The 24,723-nt window shown below is 47.7% G+C and overlaps 2 protein-coding genes across 2 annotated transcripts; one reads left to right on the top strand and one right to left on the bottom strand.

The window, feature by feature from the left end:
- Positions 1–216: 216 nt before the first annotated feature.
- foxj1b (forkhead box J1b) lies at positions 217–3,009 on the bottom strand (the record flags this gene model as incomplete). The annotated part of the gene is made up of 4 exons (XM_084485571.1): positions 217–456; positions 526–995; positions 1,122–1,296; positions 2,395–3,009. 4 exons carry the CDS (start codon positions 3,007–3,009, stop codon positions 217–219), a joined length of 1,500 nt encoding a protein of 499 aa, XP_084341697.1.
- Positions 3,010–6,869: 3,860 nt separating this feature from the next.
- ubald1a (UBA-like domain containing 1a) lies at positions 6,870–24,283 on the top strand. The gene is made up of 3 exons (XM_084485328.1): positions 6,870–7,094; positions 7,737–7,796; positions 21,649–24,283. Exons 1-3 carry the CDS (start codon positions 6,987–6,989, stop codon positions 22,054–22,056), a joined length of 576 nt encoding a protein of 191 aa, XP_084341454.1. The 5' UTR covers positions 6,870–6,986; the 3' UTR covers positions 22,057–24,283.
- Positions 24,284–24,723: the final 440 nt, after the last annotated feature.

Below are 24,723 nucleotides of genomic sequence, written 5' to 3'. Positions count from 1 at the left end.
AGGAATTTTCTCTACCAGTGCTTAAGCTTCACAAAGCAATGAAGTCCAGTCCAGCACCCAGAACGGTACACTACCCTCTCCTCATCATGTGTCAGAGTTCTGAGTCATTTGTTCTTGTTCTACCACGGCCAACCCCTTGAAGACAATGACCAGTCTAGCGAGCAGTAACATCTCATCTTGTTCTCATCAGAAGGAACCCTGTTAAGAGTTCAAAGGTCACAGGTAGGCCTCCACCCGTTCCCACGGCTGCATCTCCGGGAAGAAGCCCTCGCACAGGCCGAAACCCTGGTCCAGGGAGAGGGGGATGACCTGAGCCTCCTCCTTGATCTCCTCCCAGGGCAGGATGACCACCTCCTCGGAATGCTCGGGGAACAGCGTGGAGGCCTCCTCGAACTGCTGCAGGTGGAGGTGGGGCTGCAGCAGCATCTGGTCCTGGTGCAGCTGCTGCTGCTGCTGCTGCTGCTGCTGCTGCTGCTGGTGATGGTGCGGCACGTGGAGGTCAGAGGCCATGCTGACGTGACCCACCTCCACGTTGGCGCCGCAGCTCAGCTCCAGGTAGCCGTAGGACGACGGGTGGTGGTGATGGTGGTGGTGCTGATGGTGGTGGTGGCCGGGCGGGGTCCGGTCGTTGCTCGCGGCGGCGGTAGTAGCGGCGCCGCCCTGGAGCTCGCCCTCGCTGCACCACCGGCCGGACAGCCCGCCCCCGACCGCCTGCCTCCCCGCCTGGAGGGACGCCTCCATCTCGCAGCCCAGGGAGCTGAGCGCCGTGTTGATGTCCAGGTCCTCAAAGTTGCTGCAGCTGCCCCCCAGGACGTCGTCGAACACGGACGCCAGGTCAAAGTCCCCGCGCAGGAGGTCCCCCACGCCGCGCTGCGCCGCCTCCGTCGCCAGCAGGGGGGACTTGGGCGTCTGCGCGCCCTTGCCGCCGTGGCTCTTGGCCGTCAGGTGGTGTTTGCGCTTGCCGCCGCCGCCGCCGGCCGTCATCCCGCTGCTCCCTCCCTGGTAAAGGCAGCCATTTTGGGTCCGGCGGTAAGGGGATTCCCGGCCCAGTTTGCCGGGTCGGTGAGCGTAAAGACCGCCGCCGCCCGCGCCGTTGCTGCTGCTGTTGTTGTTGTTGTTGCTGTTGTTGTTGTTGAAGTGGTTGGTGGACATCCTGCGGCGCTTGAAGATACCGTCCACAAACATGTCTGCGTACTGGGGGTCGATCTGCCAGAAGCCGCCCTTCCCCGGCTCGTCCTTCTGCCTGGGCACCTTCAGGAAGCACTTGTTGAGGGACAGGTTGTGGCGGATGGAGTTCTGCAGGTCACAGCACAGGTGGAGGGAGGAGAAGGAGCAGGGTGAGTGCTGAGCGCAAGACATACGTGCACACACACACCACAGGCATGGAGCGGTGGGGGAGACGATAGCAAATAGCATGAAGTGCAGACCTAGTTAGTCTTGAGGAAATGGAATGAAGACGACGAATATAAAACATTGAAGTGAAAAGAAAAAAAACTAAAATCTACCATTTGAATGGTTGTTCTTACCTAATGGACTGTGTGTGCGTGTGCGTCTTTGTCGGGAAGAGAATGTGTGACGGGAGGAGGAGGGTGCATTGTTGTTGTTTGTATAGGACAGCAAATGAACCTAATGAGGCTTTCGAGTAACACAGCTCTGTGCATTTCAAACATGATCAGCTGGGCTTAGCAGCCAGCCCTCTGAGGAACCCTCATTAACACACGTGCACAATGTACTGGATGCGCGGCCACACACACACACACACACACACACACACACACACCAGACTGTGCACACGTACACACACACACAAGGACAATGCAAACACACACACACACACACACACACACACACACGCACACACACACAGACAATGAACACATGCACTATGCATGCACACACACACACACACACACACACACACACACACACACAATGAACAAATGCACTATGCATGCACACACACACACACACACACACGGTGCACTTTGAGCAATTCCCTTCAGATGAAACCCTGCAAGAGCTCTCCCTCGGAAGATGGAAATGTTTTAGAGAGATGTTGGCATAACAACCCACTTGTCATACCCATCATCGGGGATTGAACACGAAAATTGGCCTCCTTGAGAAGATACACACAAATCGGTCGTTATTAGGCCTGCGCGCTAGATAATTGTAGTTTCTATTCTGTTTTCTGTTTGTCTTTTCCCGTCTTTTCCCTCCCCACAATATAACAACCACGCAAATAACAACCAAAACACCGCTGTTCGAGCAGACATATGGGGACAGGGAGCCGGGGTGTCTGGTGATAGCAGGCAACACAGGTGATCCCGCTCACCTTTCCTTCCCTGCCATTTATCTAACTCATCAATAATGGAGGAGAGCGAGCGACCGGGTTACCTGCCAGCTGGGCTCTGCGTGTTTGTAGTAGCAGAAATTCTCCGTGATCCAGTTATAGATGGTGGACAGAGTCACTTTGGGCTGCTGGCTGGCCTGCATGGCCATGCAAATGAGCGACGCGTACGAGTAGGGCGGCTTGACCTTCGGGTTGTTCTTGTAGTCGACCTCGGCCGGCGCGCTCGCCTGGACCGCGCCGTAGCCGTTCATCCGCGTCTGCGTCTGCGTGTATGTCACGAGCCGCGGGTCCGCCGCGCAGTCGCTGACGGAGGTGACGGGGCTGCCCAGGTAGAGAGGCATGCCCGTGGCCGCGGTGTCCCCGGCCGGGGGGCTGGACGGGGGGTCCGCCGTGCCGCTCTGCGGGTACTGGAGGTGCTTGAGGTGGTGCGCGCTCTGCTGCTGGAAGGACGGGGGGCAGCCTGCCGCCGCAGAGTTGGCGGCGCCCCCCCTCTCGGGGTCCGCGTGGATGATGGAGAAGTTCTGCAGCCAGTGGAGGCTGGTCAGGCTGTCGTCCAGGTGGACCCAGTCGGTGCAGGGGCCCCGGTCGGACTCCGGGTACACGGCCAGCCATGACTCCTTAAACTTGGTGGCGGTGTCGGGGCTGATCAGAACTGGCATTGTGTCCCCACGGGTGGAGTCGCGGAGGAGGTGCAGCGGGGGAACGAAGGCGAATAAAATCCTTTAAAAAATCATCCAAGTTCACCGTGACGTCAACTTCGAGAAAGTCTAAGAAAAAACGGAACAGAATTCGAATGAGCGAAGGCAACACCGTCAACTCGGCCCATAAATAAAACCAAAACAGGCGAATTAAAAAGACACACAATTTAGCAATACACATCACCTACGAAGAAAAGTAGAGTTCCGCCGATGCGTCGCCTGTCCACCTACCTTTAAAAGTGTCCTGGGTTGGGAGAGGAGAGAGAGAGATGCGTGGGGCGCGTGTGCACCTGTTGCGCGGTCCTGTCTGTCCTCCGCGAGCGCTGCTCTCCCAGGACTCACGTGCGCATCTATTCTTTTGCGCAACAAGTGCTTCTGGGAGAGGGGGGGGGGGGGGGGGGTAACTGCCTGATAGCTGAACCGGAGAACGAGAGACGCCCCTCTCTCGCTCTCTCTCTCTCTCTCTCTCTCTCTCTCTCTCTCTCTCTCTCTCTCTCTCTCTCTCTCTCTCTCTCTCTCTCTCTCTCCCCCTAATAATACGTTTTGGTACAGTACCACAGTTAAGTGGTTAATTTTGTTCAGTTGCTATGAAGGCGAGCTATCGAAACGATGCAAACGACAGAATGCGTGGTTGTTGTAAAATAGTCCCGCTTAAAGCCGGAGCGACTGCCCACGAGCCCTTTAAAAGACCAGGAGGCCTGCGATTGGTTGGCTCTTTGCGCTCTAGGTTTTACAGGTTTCTTTCTTTCTTGCGTTCTTTCGTTCTTTCTTCCTTTCTATTTTTTCTTTCTAACATGCAATGCCCCCCACAGACGCGCGCGCACACACACACACACACACACACACACACACACACACACACACACACACACACACACACACACACACACACACACACACACACACACGCACGTGCAAGGACACACACGGGGGTAGAGGGGACCTATAGGGAGGGAGGCACTCAGTTAAATGTTAAATTCCAAAGGCAAACGGTTCCACAACAATAGAAGGTACAAAGGTGGCAATAAGAACAAGTAGTTTCTCCACGCCTCTACACCTATAAGGTTTCTGCTCTGTAGACACGTTCCGGAAACTGGACCAAGTGCTTACGCGGAGGCGCGCTTCACTTTACTTATGAAAGGAAAAAAAGTCGCGCCAAAGCGTCTGCTTTTAGCGCGCACTTCAGACAGCCTTTCAGATTCCAACCGCCCATGCCACGAGTCGAGAATATGATCAGTAACGTCCCGACATAATAGCTTACATGAAGTGCAGCACAAGTCTATTGAACTTCCTCACCTTTATTTGACAGGTGTTTTTTTCGGTGTTTTTTCGGTTTTTTTCTTTATCCAGGCGCGGCGTTATTAGGCCTACACTGCATGGATGGGACTTGATCTGCTCTGATTAACTTAATGTATTTAAATAATTATAAACTACGTTGAATAGAAGATACAATATTAAAGGGTCCATGTATGCCGTGTTGGGGATTCCAGGAATAGTCCCTTTGTAGCACACGGAATGATATACGAAGGAGACACACTGCCACCTAGTGGTCCCATAGGTCTAGTTCAACTGGTCTGGTACTCGGTTGGTCAGCGTCCGGTACACAGATAGCTGCGGTCAACTTCCTCCATTGTCTGAGTGTGTTCGTTGATTTTTGAAAGGGCCTAGGATTGTTATTTTAATTAAAAAAAAACATAAATAGTGGGCATTTCAAAACGATATATAGTTGAATAATACCTAGTTAAGTTATATTAATAAAAATACAACATTCTTGTTAACTGGAATCAGGATTTCATATGTTTTCAGTATGAACTTTCCAGGGATCAGCAAGTAAAATCAACTTTGTGTGATTTATAATGTAGTTCAGTTTCCATATTTTTAGTTTCCGAAAAATTTGACATTTCTCCTCCCCAATAACTGCCAGACCTTACCCGGCCTTAACCTGTGTGCCCTTTTAATTCAAATGTATTCCTTTTGTTCTCTGTCCTACGCCACCTCTCTGTGTCTGTCTGTGATAATCAAATATGGATAATCCATGTACAAATAATGAGTAAGTGGGAGAAAATGGAGTTTGGTACAGTTGTTCTAGTTAAAATAAGTCTCATAACCAACTGATAAATTGAGGTCTAACAGATCTGATATAACGTTTTTGTTTGGAGATATTTTGTCTGCGTCCAAAGTAGTCCAAAAAAAGCTTGTTTTGTTTGGACATGACTTAATCTTACAGAAGAAGGCTGAATTATGGGAAGAATCCTTAAACGGTTTCCCTAAAAGATTAGTCCTTGCAGTCCAAACAGAAACAGCTGTACATGGAGCATTGTATGGGTTTAGCTGAGCCTAATTCTAAATAGCTGTTGGCTGCCATGGCAACCAGACCAGTGCAAAGTACAGCAGTAAATCATTATTAATCATTATATATGCCTGACTATGAAACCAACTATTACTTTTTGGACATCTTTACATGTAATGTTTTGGCTCATTGCATCAATAAGACATTTTTGTTAAGATTTCTTTTTCTTTTCATATTCTACAATGGAATGGGGTTCAAGTGATTAATGGACTGAATATAATTCACTGGTCATTTCAATAAGTATGACCAGCTTTTCCTCCATCTAGTCAAGCATATCCCGGACTTAAAACATGGCTTCAAGTTTGTTTTGGTCTTTTCACAGGAAACAAGCAGTTGTTTGTACAGCTGCCCTTGTGGTTGCTGTGTTACCAACTGTCTGGGAAGAAGCACAGAGTCCACATAAACTTGGGATTAGTTACGGTAAATAAACTACATTTAATGTACTACAGTTAAAGTGGGGCACATTTACTCTTACTCATTTACTCTTCCCACTAAGCTTTGAGTTAAAGCCATTTCACAGTTATTATAACCCAATGCCAATAACTAAAAATATGACTATAGGGCAGGCACTTCCAGAGGCCTCTTTATAAAAAAAATTAACATATTGTACATATGTGCGGCCAGCAGGTGTCTCTGTTTATCATATTTTAGATTTTGACCCTGCCTCTAATTCCACAATACATTCACACAGTCTAGTCTCTCTCTATCTCACCCTTTCTCTCTGTCCTTCTCTCTATCGCTCTCTCTCTCTCTCTTTCTTTCTGCTTAGACGTGCGTACGTATCTTGATAGATAGGATGTTTCATGTGCATGCATTGTTTTGCCAAAAATGTCGACGTTCGTTTAAAAGAATGCTCCTTAGCGTTTCCATACCATTACTCTTACCAAATGATCATTAGCCTAACAATGTATTGATTTTCATTACAATAAACATAAGCTCCATACCCGGCGCGAATACGCAAATGTATCACACTTTTCTAAATGCAGCCAGGGCGCGTTTGAATTGTCACTGCTACTTAGAGCTTTGCAATTGGCGTTCGTGGATTTGTTTACCATATTTGGCCAGATAGTGACACAGCGCGGCTGGGAATTGGACAAGAGCATCCGTCATTCACAAAAATTCCGCCCACCTTTAACTTTACAAACAAAGCGTGGCATCACGGTACTTGTAGTCCAAAACAAACAATTTAGGAGAATTCTCAAGGAGGAAATCCGCATATGTAACATTGTTTTTAATTTTCACGTGCATCAAATCGTTGTTAATATACATTTGAATTAATAAGTGGCATGAAATATGCCTGGATTCATCAAATGGCGTGGCATTAAACGGTTACATTTCCTCTTAATCGCAAGCATCCTTCCTTCGGCATACAACTCCCACCGGCGTTGCTTTTCGGTCATTGGCTGTACTCTGCTGTCAATCACCGGGTGCTCCTTACACCACCGCTCCTACAGTAAATATTTGTGTTTGCTCAACCGGCTGTAATGGTGGACGACTGAGGCTGAAAAGGAGAGTAATAAAACTCACAAAATAGAGTTCAAAGAAGCTCCAGTGCTAGCCGCGAGTAGGACACCATCGTCGTTAAAACATGGATGAACTCAAGCATCAAGTTATGATCAACCAGTTCGTCCTGGCGGCGGGTTGTGCGGCAGACCAAGCGAAGCAGCTTTTGCAAGCGGCACATTGGCAATTTGAGGTAAAGGACTTTACGATAGTCGATGGACAGCGAGATGCTGCTGTGATGTTTATGTCTGCCTGCCCGTTAGTGTTTACCGACGGCCGCGTCTGTCTGTCAGTCGCCAGGTTCAGCATTGTATCACCATCCGGCGTGAATAATAGTACAATCTGATCTTTGTTTGATTCACGTCTAAATGCCGAACTTCAAATGCACACGTTGGTTCACTTAAAACACATTCATATATTCGTAGGACAGTATTTGTGTCCCGTGTGGCATGTATGCAATGTATAATGGATGGGCTTGTAGAGAAAACGTACCAGCGCCCATATCCAATTCGATTTGACTCCAGATTAAATACTATAATCCGCCAAATGACAGCCATGTACAAGCGAGGTTAGCAAATGCTATTATGCAATAAAGATGACCGCTGCTTTGTATCGACTAGCCTACATAGATGTTTAGTCAGCTGGAAACTAAAAGGAGACGATCGAATTGCAATCTTGGTTAATGAAATCGGAGCATTTGCATGCTTTTTGCAAGTGCTCGTTCTGTTAAATCACATTCTCTGGGTGTCAGTACATTGATGAATGCCCTCATTACGGGTGTGTATCCATTGGTTCGATTGAAATGTGATTGATGCCCTTTGTTTGTTTATTATAGACTGCCCTCAGTGCCTTTTTTCAAGAAACAAATATCCCATACGGCCATCATCATCAAATGGTAAGTGTACCAACATGGTTTGTGGTTGTTATCGTGTGGTTCGTCGTGTTGGAACATGTAATACTGTCCACCAGGTTGTATTGTTATTTTAGATTTATTTATTTTTACGCAACTGGCCAATACAGTGCGGGAATGATGATGTGCTAACAATAACAAAGCACATTTCGGCCATGTTGTGCGGCTCCAGAAATAAACACAGGCAGGCATGCAGCAGCAGCAGCCTCTCTCACAGTGAGCCTGTGTGTGTTTATCAGAGACAGAATGGATGAAAGGGAGACACAGAATGTGAACAAAAGACTCGCTATTAATAGTAGGCCTTATTAGGATATTAGTTGATGATCACCGTGTTATTGTGTTTATATGCATAGTATTGTATGATAACTGTGGGTTTTGCAAAACGGAAGGAAGCCCCCCCCCCCCCCCCTCGATTCGGTGTAAGTAAAAAAAATAAATCTTTCCAGGAAAAGGGCAGCTGCTGTGTTATTTTTTGTAACGGCCCCGTCGCTGAATTTTCTTCCTGCGATTTAGCTTTTTATCTTCCTGATGTATTACGAAGTGATTCCTGTTGACATAGTCCTACACGAGGCCGTTATGTGTGACTTCATGTAGGCTTGCCGTAGTGGAGAGAAGTGAGCACTGTGCAGTCAGTCATGCATAGCACGGGTTGAATATTATGAAACACAAACGGTATTCAGGAAGTTGGAGGCCATAATGACGGCTCTCTCTCTCCTAGCGTCTGCCTCCTAGCAGCTGTTAACATCAAGGGAAATGGGGGCAGACGAATATGGTCTAAATGGTCAAATATGGCAAACAACGTGTTTGCATGTCTGTAATATATTGCAAATACTCCCAACAAAGGGGAGGATATACAGGAAAAGATAAAGAGACAATGGTTTTGCTCCAGCCATGCTGCATGGTTTTATGCCCAATCTTTATTATGTGATCAATACACTGAATTAAACAAAGGAATCATAAAAAAAACGGGACCAGTTCAACTTCCTGCTGGGCTTATTTCCTAGTTCACAACGGCTGTTATCAAAGGTTGAGTAAATACCAGAATAAGAGCTCTGCTCTGCTTTTTAGCCCAGACGCAATGTCTCGCCTGAGAGGACTTTTAATTTACAGAGTCAATAATTGGCCCCAACGTCATCTTAGCACAGGACATACGACAGTTCTGCGTCAATAACACCTGATAACCACACAACAGGATTAATTAAAATGGCTGTTTGCTCTGACTGCTGCCAGATGTATAAAAAAAGATTTTTATCCATGTTTGGCAAGGTGTTAAACGTCTGTAATTACAAGTGTGTGTATGTGGGTTCTTTCTGTGTGTAACCCGGTGTGTTACCACAGCTACACGCTAGCTACAGCAGGTCAACGTGTCCAGACTTCTCGTTGTTCAGCCGTCTGAAGTGGCGGTTGGCGTTCACACCTAATCCACTTTACCGTCTATCTCTCTCTCTTTCTCTCTCCGCCCCCCTCTCACCGTCATCCTCTCCGTTAAGTCGAGTTAACAGGTGAGCCAGCTGTCAGCTGGGAGACGTCATGGAGGCAGACCTGTACAACAACGGCCATATTCTTTGTTTGTTTATGTTTCCCAAACGGTCCTGCGTTGTGGATGTCTTACGAGGCGTTTATTTTGGCATCACAGAGGGAGACATGATCCTGTGGGTCTTCTATAGGTTAGCCCGGCCCCAGCACTGATTCGGGTCAATGACTCTTGGAAGACGCGCTCATGCAGAAAACTGTCATGCAGCCTTTTGAACAGCAGCCTTTTGATTGGAAGACCCCCCCCCCCCTCCTCCTCCTCCCCCCCTCCAGTCATGTTGGAGTGAAGTTAAGTCAGCTGAGAGGGAAATCATTACAAACATTCACCATTTTCACATAGACACTGTTTAAACCGTGCTGTTGTACCATGGTAGGCTCTCCTACAGGAGCACCGCTAACCTGCGCTTCTCTTGATGGGAGGGGAAGCTGCATGCTGCCACCCTCAGAGAGCCTATGTAAACAGGGAGGCGAACCCATGCATGCTCCACAACAGACTGGGCCTGTGTCAGGGGGTTTGAACCCACGACCCCCTCGCTGGGAGGCTCCCACGGTGCGAACCACCACCACACCTAGTCCAGTACAATGTCTCAGTGTCGCTCTCAAAACGGCCAACGGGGCCAGCAGGAGAGTCCAAGTCCCTTAGACCTAGTCCAGTTGTTGGGTACTGGGTCTGATCATCAGTGTCCACACACTGCCTACCTTTTTGTAGGCATTTAATGACATGTACCTATTCTTTATCACTGTCAGTTGATAAAAGCCTCTTGTGCATAATGAATAAATATAGATGAAGTGACGCGCCATCTTGGACACGGAGACCTATTGCCCTGTTTTCATGACAGCCCTGGCTGTCATGAACAGCCGCCTGGCTGTCATGAACAGCATCGTTTTCACCGATATTGTTGGAGGATGTTCTTGTATCCAAAACGGATCCATTCATGTGTGGGTGCTGTAGGCCCTGCCTTTGCACCGCTGCTGCATACTGTGTGCAGCGATTTAAAACACGGCAGATTGAGCTCTAAGCTCTTTTTAATATTGTTTCCTCTTCAGAGACGATCCCAGATGCATAGGAGCGGCCAGCTGCAGTCTCAGCACCGGCACGCATTGTAAACTCTTCATCGCTCTCCCTCGCTGTGTGTGTGTGTGTGTGTGTGTGTGTGTGTGTGTGTGTGTGTGTGTGTGTGTGTGTGTGTGTGTGTGTGTGTGTGTGTGTGTGTGTGTGTGTGTGTGTGTGTGTGTGTGTGTGTGTGTGTGTGTGTGTGTGTGTGTGTGTGCCAGCTCTGCAGTTGCACGCTAGTTTGTTAATGCGTGCGTTGGTGGTGTGGCTTGCCGGAGTGCAGGGCCTCTGACTGCATCCCAGTCGTATTAAAGGCCGTCCTCAATTGAAATGTCAGCAGTGCAGGACTGACAACTAATAGGGGCTCAGTGGCCGCCCTGTCCGGCTATTAGGCTTATTTCGAGCAACACACACACATACACACACACACACACACACACACACACGTTCTGACAGCAGCTCATGCAGAGGAAGGCCTTTCTCTTCTGTATTTTTCTCTTTATTCCTCAATTCAGTTCAAGGCCTTCATTGGCATGAAAAAGGCTTACTATTTCCAAAGCAATACAGCAGCTTTGTGTTAACATAAATAACACAATGATACAAGTAAGTAATAGTATAAGAGACAAGGGTCTAACTATACACAGTATGTTTTAGTGCAGTGATAATACAACAACAATGCACAATGAAAACAGTTATAGTACATCAGAACAGTAATTGTAGGTGTTTTCCTGGTCATATTGAGGCGGCTCTCTGGTTGTCCCTGAGGTTTTGAGACTAGAGGACATGTCTTCCTGGCAACAAGCAGCATTTTTTCATTCCCCCAAGGATATACTTTTCACTATACTTGTTTTCACGGTCTGATTGTGAATAGGATTGTGGCTATAGTTGAGTAAAAAGAGGAAAGAAATCTTTTCTTTCGCTCTCTCTCTCCCTCTGTGATTCTATCTCTGTCTTTCCTGGTCATGTTTATTTATTTTAGCTTTGTTCTCTCACTGTCTCTCTCTGTCTTTAAGTCTCTCTTTCACTGTTGCCATGACACGTGTGTGTGGGTGGGTGTCTAGGCGTCTGGGTAGCCATATCTCTCCTTGTGTGGGTCCTGTAGTCAAATGAATGAATGAATCATCATGTGACTGAACCAGGAAGTGGCCCAAGCCAACTGACTTCCACTGTTGTAATATGATGACTGTGGTTGGACCTGAAACCAAAAGTGATAAGGAATAATCTACCTCGCTACTCATCTGCTGTCCCTCCCTTTAGTTTTGTTATTATTACAGAGAAGAATTTGAAAAGCATTTCCCTTAACACTCAATCCCAACTCCATAGATTATCCTTACTAAGCCCATATTCCGATCCACTCAAATTAAAGCAAACTAAAAGCTGGAATGGAAAGAGCTTGTCACAACAAGTCTTCTTGTAGAGCTTCACTTCCCTTAACTTCCTCATGAGTTGCGTTACATCAACAGTCAAATATTCTTCTGCTCACTCTTCGACAAAGCAAATCCACCCAACCAGTTCCCAGTCACTGTTAGTCACAAGAGTGTTTTTGCCGGTGCTCTGTGTTGCTATGACCTTTGCTCCCGCCCCCCAGAACTGTTATGTCTATGTCTGTTTATCGCAACACATTAAAGACGTCAGACAAGCTTTCACTGTCTTTAGGAGGAGACACTTACAGACTATAGGAGGGTGGAGTATTGTATTCAGCCGTGTAATGGAGGCCTTGATCCAAAGCATCTAGGAGTGGGCTTCTAGGATGCGTACAGGGAGACTGCAGACTCGTATGCTTCTTGGGGTCGTTCGTGGTATTCCTCGTTAACTGCATTTCCTGCTCTCCATCGCCCGCGGAATCAGGGCCGCCATGAACCAACCGATCCACGCCTATCCTCCACATCCTGCTCCGACAGACTTTCATTTGCTTTTTTTTCCACTGAATCCCTTTCTAATTCCCCCCCCCCCCCCCCCCCCACTGACCGCCCTGTGATTAAGAGATGTTGTACGCGATGACGTCGCTGTCCGACAAGGGAGGGTGCTGTGTCTGGTTTCCTCTGGGATCCGTCTCTGTTGGATCTAGAGCCAAGCGGCCCTGTGATTAGAATGGCCCCGTCGGCCATGTTGGGGCCGCCACCGGTGGCCCGCGCTGCTGTGGGCCGGTAATACACGGGGCACCACAGGCGGCCCGGGAGGAAGAACTTGTAAAACTCTAGGGTTTGGGTTTAAGTGTTCCTGGCACTGGGAATAGCCGAGAGAGAGAGAGAGAGAGAGAGAGAGAGAGAGAGAGAGAGAGAGAGAGAGAGAGAGAGAGAGAGAGAGAGAGAGAGAGAGAGAGAGAGAGAGAGAGAGAGAGAGAGAGAGAGAGAGAGAGAGAGAGAGAGAGAGAGAGAGAGAGAGAGAGAGAGAGAGAGAGAGAGAGAGAGAGAGAGAGAGAGATTTAACGGGAGTGCATCACTACCTATTTTCTCCCTCACCCCATCCCTTTCACTTATTCTGCCTATCAGCCATTTTCCTGTTCTTCAAGTGTGTGTGTGTTGATGTGGAGGGGTATATAATTACTGTGATACATCATGTCAGCAGGACAACACCGACTGTCTGCGCCTCCTTTGCCTCTTCGCTGTCTGTTCCAACCACCGTCGCCACACACACACACACACACACACACCGATGAAAGGAGATGGAAGTAGTGTCAGTAACGTAAAATAATAATACAATTACATGAATGTTTATGTATCATGTATGTTGAATGGCAATTGCTGGGGGTCGATGTGGGGGGCAGTAGAGCAGTCCCACAGGGTGGGTCACAGCAGGGTCTACACTGTAGTACAGTACAGACCTACTGGGTAGAACCATGGCAGGTATGTGGTGGCATCAGCTCGGTTGTGTGTGTGTGTAAACACAGAAGCGGCTCTGTATCTCCGTGGCAACAGACACAAGTCCTGCTGCAGACTGTTACTCAGCGAAACAGAGGTGATTATTATGATCACAGAGCCATCCAGTTTATTTCTTTTTTATTTCACTCAAAGTGTGTGTGTGTGTGTGTGTGTGTGTGTGTGTGTATAAGGGAATCTAAGCTTAAGAAGTATGTATGTGCGTGGGTGTAGTGGAATTTAAGCCTACGAAGTGTGTGTGTGTGTGTGTGTGGATGTGCACACGCCTTCTGCAACCATGCCAGGCAGCGAGCCACATCTGAAGAGGTTTGGCCTGTGCTCAGCATGTTCCAGCATGCTGCCATGCGTCTTTCCAGGAGCAGAGCTTCCCAGAACACAAACCACACACACACACACACACACACACACACACACACACACACACACACACACACACACACACACACACACACACACACACACAAAGTACACACACACCGTAACACACACCGTAACACATACACCCAGACCAAGAATCCATGTGGGAGTGTTTGAAAGTCCAGATGTGTTTATGACCTGAGTTAGGTTTCACACAGACACATCGGTTAGGAAAGACTTACACACACTCACACTCAAACTCACACACAGACCCACGCAGTCAAACACAGTCACACTATCTACCATGACTGCTCTGATTTCCTAAAGCCGTCGGATGTAGCTAGTGTATGCGTATGCGTGTGCACGTGCGACTCTGAAAGAAAGGCCGCATTGTTCCATGTTTCGCTCATGCTTATGTTAGCCTCGGGGACCGGCCGGCCTACAGTGCTAATATTGCACTGTGATCTCCCAACTGAGGCTGCAGCTACGCAAGCTTACCCTGCTCAGAACAGAAAGCGCAGCTCTTCCACCATCCAGCAGTGCTTGGCCGTCTTTGCAGTGAGCACTCCCCAGTTGTTGTGTTGTGGCAGAGCGCGGAGCGCGTGTTGACATTGTAACTGGGGGGGGGTTGCGCCGTGTGTTGGTAAACAGCGAGCTGAGTTTCTAGATCTGTGTGCGGGTTTTCTGTAATCTATTGTCCCTCTGTTTAGGCATTGTTTTGTTCCGGGATTCTGTGTGTGTGTGTGTGTGTGTGTGTGTGTGTGTGTGTGTGTGTGTGTGTGTGTGTGTGTGTGTGTGTGTGTGTGTGTGTGTGTGTGTGTGTGTGTGTGTGTGTGTGTGTGTGTGTGTGTGTGTGTGTGTGTGTGTGTGAGGGAGGTCGCTGAAAACAGTACAGTACACCGCACACACAGGAAAATACACCAAGCTCTTCTCGGCTTCTCTCTTGTTATTGCCGTCTGTCTCTCGCTCTCTCGCTGAGGTTTCAACACACAGAGAATAGTCTGGGTAATGATCAACAGAGCCCACATAGAACATTGCATGCACACACATACACATACACACAGAGTATTGGGCTCAGCTGGTCTGGTTGAAAAGGTGTTTGGGGTTTTCTGTCGAACCTTCAGGAACTGCTGTCTACCTCCTTTTAGTCTGTGTGACCTATGACCCCCATCCCCCCATATCTCAGAGGGAGTGACGTGATAGAGACGCGCACATTGTATTATGGGCCATAATCCTATTATTTGCGTTCTGCGGGCTACAGTAGCCGTGTTTGCAACCGCTCGACTCGTGATAGGCTGTGAGTCCCCTCCCCCCTTCCCCCATTATGAGACATGAAGTGTGATGCTCATTGTACAGAACGTCCAGACAGTGCCTCTCCTCTACCCCCCTCTAACCTGTTAGTCACAGTCTGTCATAGGCATCGCTGCTCCATCGCACTTCCTTTGTCATCTCCCTGCTCTCGTTGCATTGTTTGCATAGCTAGCTTGCTCCCCCGGGTTTGTAACTGTTACTCGTCAGAGGAGTTGCCCTACTGCGACATGCAGGCTAAAGCTAACACCTAGCGGAACACTCCCTGTTTAAACATTCATGAGGCCGGCTGAATCCCGGACAGTTAATCCTCCCCCAGCCGGTTCCCCTGCCCCGTCTATCTATGACCCTCTATAGAACAGTCCTGGCCACCAAAAACCCCCCAGATCCATGTTCTCTGGATCATGTCCTCCATCTTCTGGGCTAGGTTTATAGTTAGATTTCACCTCCTTTAGCTTAGCCCTTTTTCTTCTTTGCTTCTTTTCCTTTTGTTCGTTTCCATTTACTTTTTAATTACTTTGTTTTTTCTTAAGTCAAAACATAGTACCAGGCAGCAGGCAGTACCTTTTGTATTGACAGCATGTTGTTGATTTAGTTTCAGCATTACCATTTCCTGTTGCATCCGCCACAAAATGTCTGGAACAATCCTGCCAGAAGAGGGGTTTGTGGTACACTAGCCTTGGCCTAACCTGTCCAATCTAATCAGTGAAAAACTTTATTATTTAGTATTTCTTGCTCAGCACCGAAATGAAGACTAGGAAAATGAAGGCATTTAAACTAGAGCCCGATCGGGCGAATTCCAAGATGAATGCCATGTTCCTGTAAAGATATCCTTACAGAAACACGATATGCATGCATCGCAGTATGTGTACACACCTTCTACTGTTGGCATCATGTGTAGTCTGCGAGGGCTATGACCATCAGGTCTGTTGTTGTACCAGCACAGGGTGTACCCGACCTTGCTTGCTATGTTATTAAACTAGTCCGGGCTTGATGCACACACAAGCACTCCACATTGTGAGAGAAGGTGTTGACTAACTCCCCTTGTTCTTGACATACCCTTTTTCTTTTTTTCATGGCAAAATACTTTTCATTTGGTTATTCAGCAAAGGTTTGACTGGGCTTGCCCACGCAGCCCCCGTCACCGCACGCACACTTATCCGTAGTTTTCCACTGACATGCCGCTCTCATGGTGAGCTTCTCGCAGCGCTGCATCATGGGATTTCATCGGTTATGCCCTAGGATTCCGACCAATACGACCGCACTGCTACCATTTTCCAGTCCCCCGAGGGAACTGCCCAGGATAACCACTGTCCTCTGCTGTTGTTGGTGCTGTTGTTGGCGCAGTCTATCGGGCTCCTCTGAGCTGGCCGTTACCATCCGCTCTCTTAACGTCCGGCAGCTGGAGAGATTGAACGGCGTGCCAGGGTGCGTTCCAATAGTCGTTCTTCTAATCTCCAGATGTCCTCCTCGCTGGCCATTTCCTCCAGTAAGATTTGCCCCCCCCCCGAAAGGTATAACGGACGAGCAAGAGAAGGAGGAAGGAAAAAATTGTGTTCAGCGGTTTTACCGGAAGCAGTGTCACCAGAGAAGTGCTGGGAAAAAAGTCAAATCTCTCACTGACACTTAGCAGGGATTGATGGGTTAGTGTTTGAAAGTGTGTCTCTCACACGTACAGGACAGCAAGGTCACGGTGACGTGTTTCCATGGCAACAAGCCGCCGGCTGAGGAGATTTAAGGCCTCAAAGAAGGTGACAGTTGAGAAGAGGCAAACACAAACAAGTTATGAACGGTGTGTTAAGCCCAACACACACCGCCGGTGCAGCGCAGCGTCAAAAAGAACGCTCCCATTATTTCCGACATACTAGCCCACACCGGCGGCGCCTTGACGCGCCGCCCCACCAAGCTTCACGCCACTGCTCTATTCCCTAGCGTCGCCACGCGTGAAAAAGCGCTTTTTTTAAAGCGCTTTTTTTAAAGCTATTTTGTACATCCCGGCTTGATACAAGGTCCTGTACATATGGAGATTGTTGATGCGGTAGATGAATAATTCCACAATGCAAAATGAATGAGCAATGACAGTAAATAAAGTGACTAAACCGTAAACAAAGTGCCCGACAGGACATAAGTAACTATGAATTAATGTGACGATCAAGCACAAACAGAGGATCATGGGCATCAGGGCCATATATGTAGTCATAAAACAACTGGTATGACGTTATGGTAGCCTATACCGACTATATGTTTGTTGATCTGCTGCTTTCAAAACATAACCACAACGGTGCTGCAGCACTACGCTTCCTATTGGTGCTAGGGGCGGCGTTTGACGTGCGGAAAACTGCGCACCGCTGCGCTTCACCGGCGGTGTGTGGCCGGCTTTACACTCCAATCGATTGTTATGTTTGAAATTCGGAACAGAGAATAGCAAAGCAAACCACAAGTCTTAACTCAGAAACGGCAGTTGGGAGGGGGAATAGGGGAGTTATTTAATTGGTCTGTGCCAAAAAAGCAATCCCTTGTTCGGTAGGTGCCAAAAAAGCAGTCCGCCATTTCCTACATTAAGACAAACCCTTCCAGAAACAAGTGAAATTGTCAAGGCTTGTTGTTAGGTGAGGCAATAAACTTTATGGTCTTAACCTTTCCCTGCTGCCTCTCTATAATCTGTACCCTTTTCTCATCTGAAATGTCAATAGTGAATGATGAGTACTTTACAAGGGAGTTGGATGGCCAGAATCCAAAAGGGAACAACTGGTTGACTGTTGGCAGTGCTGGGGTTAGGCTGTACCCATGTCACAGATGGAGGAGGTTATATCCAGCATGGCCCTGGGGAGATCCACCGGAAACTTAAAGCATGGAAAAACATGTTTACATAGGCATGCATAGGCAAATGCAAATACAATCACATACACACACATGAGACGCGTACGATATCTAAGGCGTCTGTTTGAACAAGACTAGAAGCACAAGCTCAGTCATCTTAATGATCACAGACAGACAGACAGACAGACCCACGTTTTAAAGTTCTCTCCAGCTTCCTGCCAGCCATGTTCAGTCTGTGAGAAGCTGGGCTTCAAGTACCACAAATTCACCTCCATCCCACCACCATCCCCACAGCCACCGTCCCTATGGCAACCGCACTTTCTCTCTCTCACCTCTGTTTAGAACACAGGCCCCCTCTCTCTCTGTTGGTTCTCTGTGTTTGTCTCTCTGACGGACGAGAGCATGATGAGGAGTTTACGCTGCGTCAAAATTGAACCGTTATGAGTGTTTTATGTAAGTTGGTTTTTGTATACAGGTGTGTGTGTGTGTGTGTGCTCACGTGACAGACGACATACATTCGGTGCCAACATAGTGTTGATTGCGTGCGACATGACGTGAACATTGAAGCGCTCACCATGGCAAACGCAGCGTGAGCCCTTCAGCCCACTCTAAGCCAATCAGATTTGAGCCCCGGCTGGTCTGCCCCTTCCCACAATCCCTTGCTGCAGGTCCCTTGCCGTTGTTCTTAAGGTTAAACAAGAGCTAATCTGCATTCAGCCTGTTCATCACCCCTGTGCTGGCAGTTGACACACTTAAACACACACACACACACACACACACACACACACACACACACACACACACACACACACACACACACACACACACACACACACACACACACACACACATGCCCGTTGTAATTCTGAACAACTTGTGGTTCAAAACAACGTTGAACTTTGACTATGAAGTATCGTCAATAAAACGTCAGATAGCATCTTGGTAAAAACAAAGCGGTTGCTGGATTACATCATTTTGATATAGCTGGAATAGAACGATCATTTAATTACAGGCCTCTCTCCTTATTGCTCAACAGTGGCCTGTGGTTTTCCTTTTCATAAATAATTATTTCTGTATTTAGTGTTGTGCTGTTGATGGCCGCAGCCCTCTCCAAAAGTATTTGAATGTATAATCCGAAAACAAGGCAACCAACTTCTAAATGTACACATACCTGGCCAGTGTAATTATAGCCGGGCAGTTGCTGGTTTATTGGCAGTTGTCACTTTGAGGAGGAGGTGTTTATGAGAGCAAATCCCCCCTTGAGGGTCTCATTGCAGAAATGCACCACGAAGAAGATAGCATTTCTCTCATGTCGGCCATTCCTGAGCCAAGTGGGACCGAGTAGTGTCTTCTTTCGCTGTATCCCACCTGACCCCCCCCCCGCCCCAGTGGAGGTCTGGAGGTCACTCTGGCATTCCAGAATGTCTCTTTACCACCCACCCCACAGGAAGTGGCGTCCGAGATATGAGCCGGCGCTTCCTGTCCGAAGGGCATTGAGGACGACGCTCACCTTTCACAACAATCTCACCCAGAACCTCCTCCCCCACCGCCCCCCTCCCCCCGCCCCTAGGTCCCATGTCCGGTGGGCCGGTCCGCACCCACCCAGGCTCCAGGGCTGTATTTATAGATGCCGGGCCTGCACATGGCAGCACTTTTAGGGGGCAAGGTGGTCTGGTTTCACCCTGGCAAACGTGGACGAGAGGTGGTGGTAAGGGAGAGCGCTGGCTGTCGCTTGTTGTCCTGACAGATAACCCCAACCCAGGCCTCCAGAAGGCCTTTGGGTCCGGAGTTGTACACAGAGAATTCCTCCTACCAGGCGACTGGAAACCATGGATAGGTTTCTCGTACACTGCTGCAAATATCTTGGAATGCGGTTTCAAAGGAAGTCTATACGTTTTGGAGAAAGTTATTTTAGATTGTTTTATTTTATTTTTCTGAAAGAAAAATAACTAACACCGCCGGACCATGTGTGGATCAGGGAGGGGCGGTTGGGTTCCAGGCAAAAGGCAGGATCAAATGCTTTTTTCCTAGTATGAAGTGCGTGGTTTGCTGTAATTGTATGAGCCATGCTTAGCTGTTCATTAAAAGTGTCCCCGTATGCTTTAAATACACGAAGAAGACATTATCTGACCCTAATGCTCATCCCATAATCACAGAACAATCATCCATCAAAGTGTTCAGTCTGGGACCGGTGCGGAGTAGCCCAGTGGAACCTCCAAGCCTCTAAGTCCCAGAAACCACTGTGGGTTTTTATTGTCAGAACCAGATTGATGACCGTGTTGACTGTCTGATATACTATTAACTGTAAATGCATGAATCCCTTTTCTTTGAGTTTCACTTTTGCCTATGCAAATCACATTTGCAACATTTTAATAGTTCTGAAAATGTTCAATTTTCAAGGTCTAAATTCTGTTTTGTTAAGTAAAAAAAACTAAAATACATCAGAGGAAAACTTGGATGTCTCGGTTGGTGATTATAAGACCTGGCAGACTGTGTTAGACCTGGCAGACTGTTAGGCTAGCTGCTAGTTAACCTTGCAGCTAGTTATGCGTAGCAGACAGTCTACGGTCCCACCTATCACGTCAGATCTGTGGTATATTTAGCAGCTTAGCGTTGTTCCAGCCCTGCGTTTCCGCCGAGCGTTGGAGGTGTGTGTGTGTGTGTGTGTGTGTGTGTGTGTGTGTGTGTGTGTGTGTGTGTGTGTGTGTGTGTGTGTGTGTGTGTGTGTGTGTGTGTGTGTGTGTGTGTGTGTGTGTGTGTGTGTGTGTGTTCCTCTTCGCACCAACAGGAATCAGGCTTGTGGAGCAAAGAGGGAGAGAGTGTGTGTGTGTGTTTGCGTTGTGTTGGCCTAGTTCACTGTTGCGGTCAGTGTGGACGACATATTGTTGATGAAACAGGAAGTGAATGTAAACAAGGAGGTTGGGAACAATAAGGAGATGGATGGCCAGGAGGGACAATCATGTTATGGTTAAGGAGCGCTGGGAAAGAGAAGGCTGGGACTCCCCTAGCTCGACACCTCCCCCTCCCTCCCTCCCTCCCTCCCTCCCTGCCTCCCCCCGTCTCCCTCCCCTTCCTCTCCCCATCTCAAGTTTTCCATGTAACAAAGTCCCAGCCCTTGGCGGTGTGACTCAGTCTGTTCCGACAGATGACTTCAGCGGTGGCCGTACATGTGCGGACCCATTAGTTCTGGGTACCGCCACCGATATCCCGGATCGATCCAATTCCGATTCACAAGGACCTGATTTGATTCGGTTAAGGATATTTCAGTTACAATAGCAGTTTTGCGTGGATGTGGAACAAATTCTCGGGGAACTCATTCTGTAAATTGTACAAGCACCCTCTAACCGGTTGCATTATTAAAAATCTAAATGTTTTAATTAGGTATTGATCCAAAAGCAGTCACGTGATGTACTCTTTATTTAACAAGGACAAACCACTACACACTGCAGTCAACACAATATAGTACAAGTTGTCCCAAAGGGCTGGCCACGTGAGACCAACAGGGTTGAAGCTTCAAGCATCCAGGGAAAAGTCCTATATTAAAATACCCATCCCTGGGCCCCACTCAACCCGGTAATGCTCACCATGTAGGCAGTACGCCTACAGCAAGGGCAGTGTGGCCTGGGATCGATGCCCATCGTACTTCTGCTTCCTATGTTGTTCCCTCTCTGCACTGTCTTGCCCATAATGGCAACAACAAATAAAAAAAAAGCCAATAAATTTTCTTCAATAAAACAATCAGTTTGTTATTTTCTTCTTAAATAACAACTTTAAAAAAAATCTAACATGGGATTTTATGAATCGATATCAGATCATTCACGTCATGATTTGTTTTGGGAATGATTCTAACCAAGTCCGAACCCTCTTGTTCCTCTCCCCGTCCCAGATGTGCACGCCAGCCAACACTCCGGCCACGCCCCCTAACTTCCCGGACACACTCACCATGTTCTCCCGCCTCAAGGCATCTGAGAGCTTCGGCGGCGGCGGCGGCGGCGGCAGCCCCATGTCCGCCGCCATGGCGACCTCCCCGCCCCCGCCCCCTCCCCAGTTTGGCGGCGGCTGGGGGGTCCCGGCGAACACCACCCAGCACCACCACCACCAGCAGCAGCAGCAGCAGCAGCAGCACCACCACCACCACCACCACCACGCCCCACAGCCCCAGCAGGGCCTCTGGACTCAGGGGCAGCCCCCCTCGCAGGCCCCCTGCCCCGGGTGGCCGGCCATGGCCATGAACGGGAGCCCGCACGCCGGCGCCGAGCAGAAGGCCAGCGTTGCCATGGAGGCGGAGAGATGAGCGCCTGGATGGGACTTACACCCCCCCCCGCCCCCCCACCCCCACCTCCTTCCCCCCCCCCCCCCGTAGAACACGCCATCCTGTTTGATTGAGAGGCAGGTGTAGAGGAGGGGGCACGGGAGGACTCTGGGAAGGGGGGGGGGTTGGGAGGATTTCAGGAGTCGATGGAAGGACGAAAAGGAAGCGGGTTCCATTTTTTTTTTTTCTCTTTTGATTTCTTCCAAAGTAACGGCGTGGGATTGGAAGAGGAACGCGGGCGAGGGAGCTGAAAGAGAAATGGAACACGGACACTTTTTGACAAATGAAAAGGAGAAAACCAATGCAAAATGTTATATAACAGAAAAACAAGGAAGAAAACACGCATACACATAGCAACGAAAGCAACCGAAATATTTGTACTTCTTTTTCTCAGATGACACATAGTTATGGGAAATATTACAAGGACATAAAAAAAAGAAAGAAAATACAAAAAGCAACTGTCGCGGCCAAGGAATTCTGTGTAATATGTATTTTTTGGCAGGTAACATCTCAGGCAGCGACATCACCACCTTTTTTTTATTTGTGCTTTTATTTTGAAGTCAGCGTGTCTTTCCACCCTCGCTGTGTCGAGAGACTGCTGCGCAGGAAGAGGTCACACAGGCTACGCTGTTTGGATTGACTCTGTTCTAGCGCGCATGTGAGCGTGCACATGTATGCATGTGACTGAGTGGTCAGTTTCAAATCAAGTTTCATTCTCAAGTACACATGTGCGTACATACACGCACACACGCACACGCACACACACAGTCACACAGACACACACACACACAAAAAGACACACATACTCTAGCAGTAAGAAGAAACTTTCATATTTTTCATCCCCACTGTCAAGGTGGGATTTTCTTACCTCACCTGGTGGTCACCTGACTTCTTTCAGCCAATCAGGGATTCTTAAACCAACCGTTGCCGACAAGGACACCGGACACATGTTTTGTTTTTTTAAAGGATTCTTTTTCTTGAAGGCAGCAGCCACTTTCGTAAAGATTGTGCTAAACAAACAAACAAACAAACAAACATAGATTCCTTCTACAATGGCTTCTCCTTCAGCAGAGGACTTAAGCAGTTTTAAACCTGGACTTTTAACAACTTCGACATCTGCCCCTGTTTTGGACTCTTTTTGGACTTTAAGATTTGGGTTTTGTTTTTATTAAAAGAAAAAATGAATTCATTGTTTCATATAATATAGTTTGTAATATTACATGTCCGGGGGTTTACTGTTTCTCGGTTGTTTTTTTTAGGAGGTAACGGGCCGTGGCTTAGAAATGTGGGCGGGCTTGTTCCTATCCTTTGTTTTAAGGAGCCAATCGAAACACGGCTAAAACTGCAGCTGATGGTGGAGGGGCTTGGACTGTCATTGTGTAGTTATTTGTAAGCTCCCCCTCGGAACAATGCATTCTTTCAACACTTTGTAGCAAACTTACCTGAAGCCTAGACATAGCCCACCCCCACCCCCACCCCATGCAGTGTTAGCCTACATTTCCCAGCATCCTCCGTGGGAGGGGAGAAGCTGTCCAAACTAAAGCGCAAAAACTCCATTCTGCAACTTGATGTCAGAGGTCCACAGAATATAAAATGAATATCAAAATATATAATAACGTGCTATACAACGTGCATCATCAGGAGATTGGAAGACGTAACACTGGCTATGCAACACTTTAAGAAGTTGCATACTGTACTTAAGAAGAGGGTGTGGACACTTCAGGAACGCACCTGACATATATGGCAATATTTTCTACGATGCAGGTCCCTCCCGTTCTCGTTTAGGTTTTTCTTGGACGGGATTATCCTGATTTCCGGAATGTGCTAAAGAAAAAAAAGAAAGATATTTTGATTAGTCTGTTATTAGTTTTTCTGGAAAGACTTAAAAGTTATTAAGATTACAAAATATATTAAAGGAGAACTTAAGAGATGTTGCTGTTCATTCTGACTTCACTAATTCTTTTCCATATGCTCCATACTTTATTTGGTGAAATCAGAGTGTTTTTTTTAAGTGGGAGGGTGTTGTTTTATTTTGAAAGGGGGGAACGGGGTGGGGTAGGAGGGTGGAATTGTTCCTTAATGGTTTATCATGTATGTCCCCCTCCCCACCCTTCTTGTATGACCCTATGATACCATTCCCACAATATTTGTGGACTACCTGATAATTAACTTATCATTTTTGTGTTCCTAAATAAATATCGTATGTCGACCTATCAGTTTACACGTGTACTACTATTGCGTGTGTGTGTGTGTGTTTGCAGCCTATCCTTGTTTCCATGTTAAAAGGCTTGCATATCAAAATAGTGTAAGGCGTAAACTCTGCTGCAGGAGTCAAGAAAAAACTTAGAATTAGAATTGTGAATCTTGCATACAAAGTACACACAGAGCCACAGGGGGAAACACTTGTTTGGCGGCTTTAACTCTGACACATAAAAAAATCTATCTCTCTCTCTCTCTCTCTCTCTCTCTCTCTCTCTCTCTCTCTGAGAAATAAGCAGGCTTTGTGTCGGTGCGGCGAGGAGAGGCGTGAAAAGGCGAAGAAAAGATGAAAGGACGGATTCAGCCGAGAGAGACGTTTTTAAAGGGGAATGAATATAATTTGTCAGTCTTCAGTATCCATGACTTAATGGTCCTTGGATGTAAACACAA

This window comes from Micromesistius poutassou (genome assembly GCF_964030765.1).
Source record: "Micromesistius poutassou genome assembly, chromosome: 21".
NCBI classification, from domain to species: domain Eukaryota; kingdom Metazoa; phylum Chordata; class Actinopteri; order Gadiformes; family Gadidae; genus Micromesistius; species Micromesistius poutassou.
The sequence above is the reverse complement of the archived record's forward strand: the minus strand, read 5'-3'. Positions and strand labels throughout refer to the sequence as shown.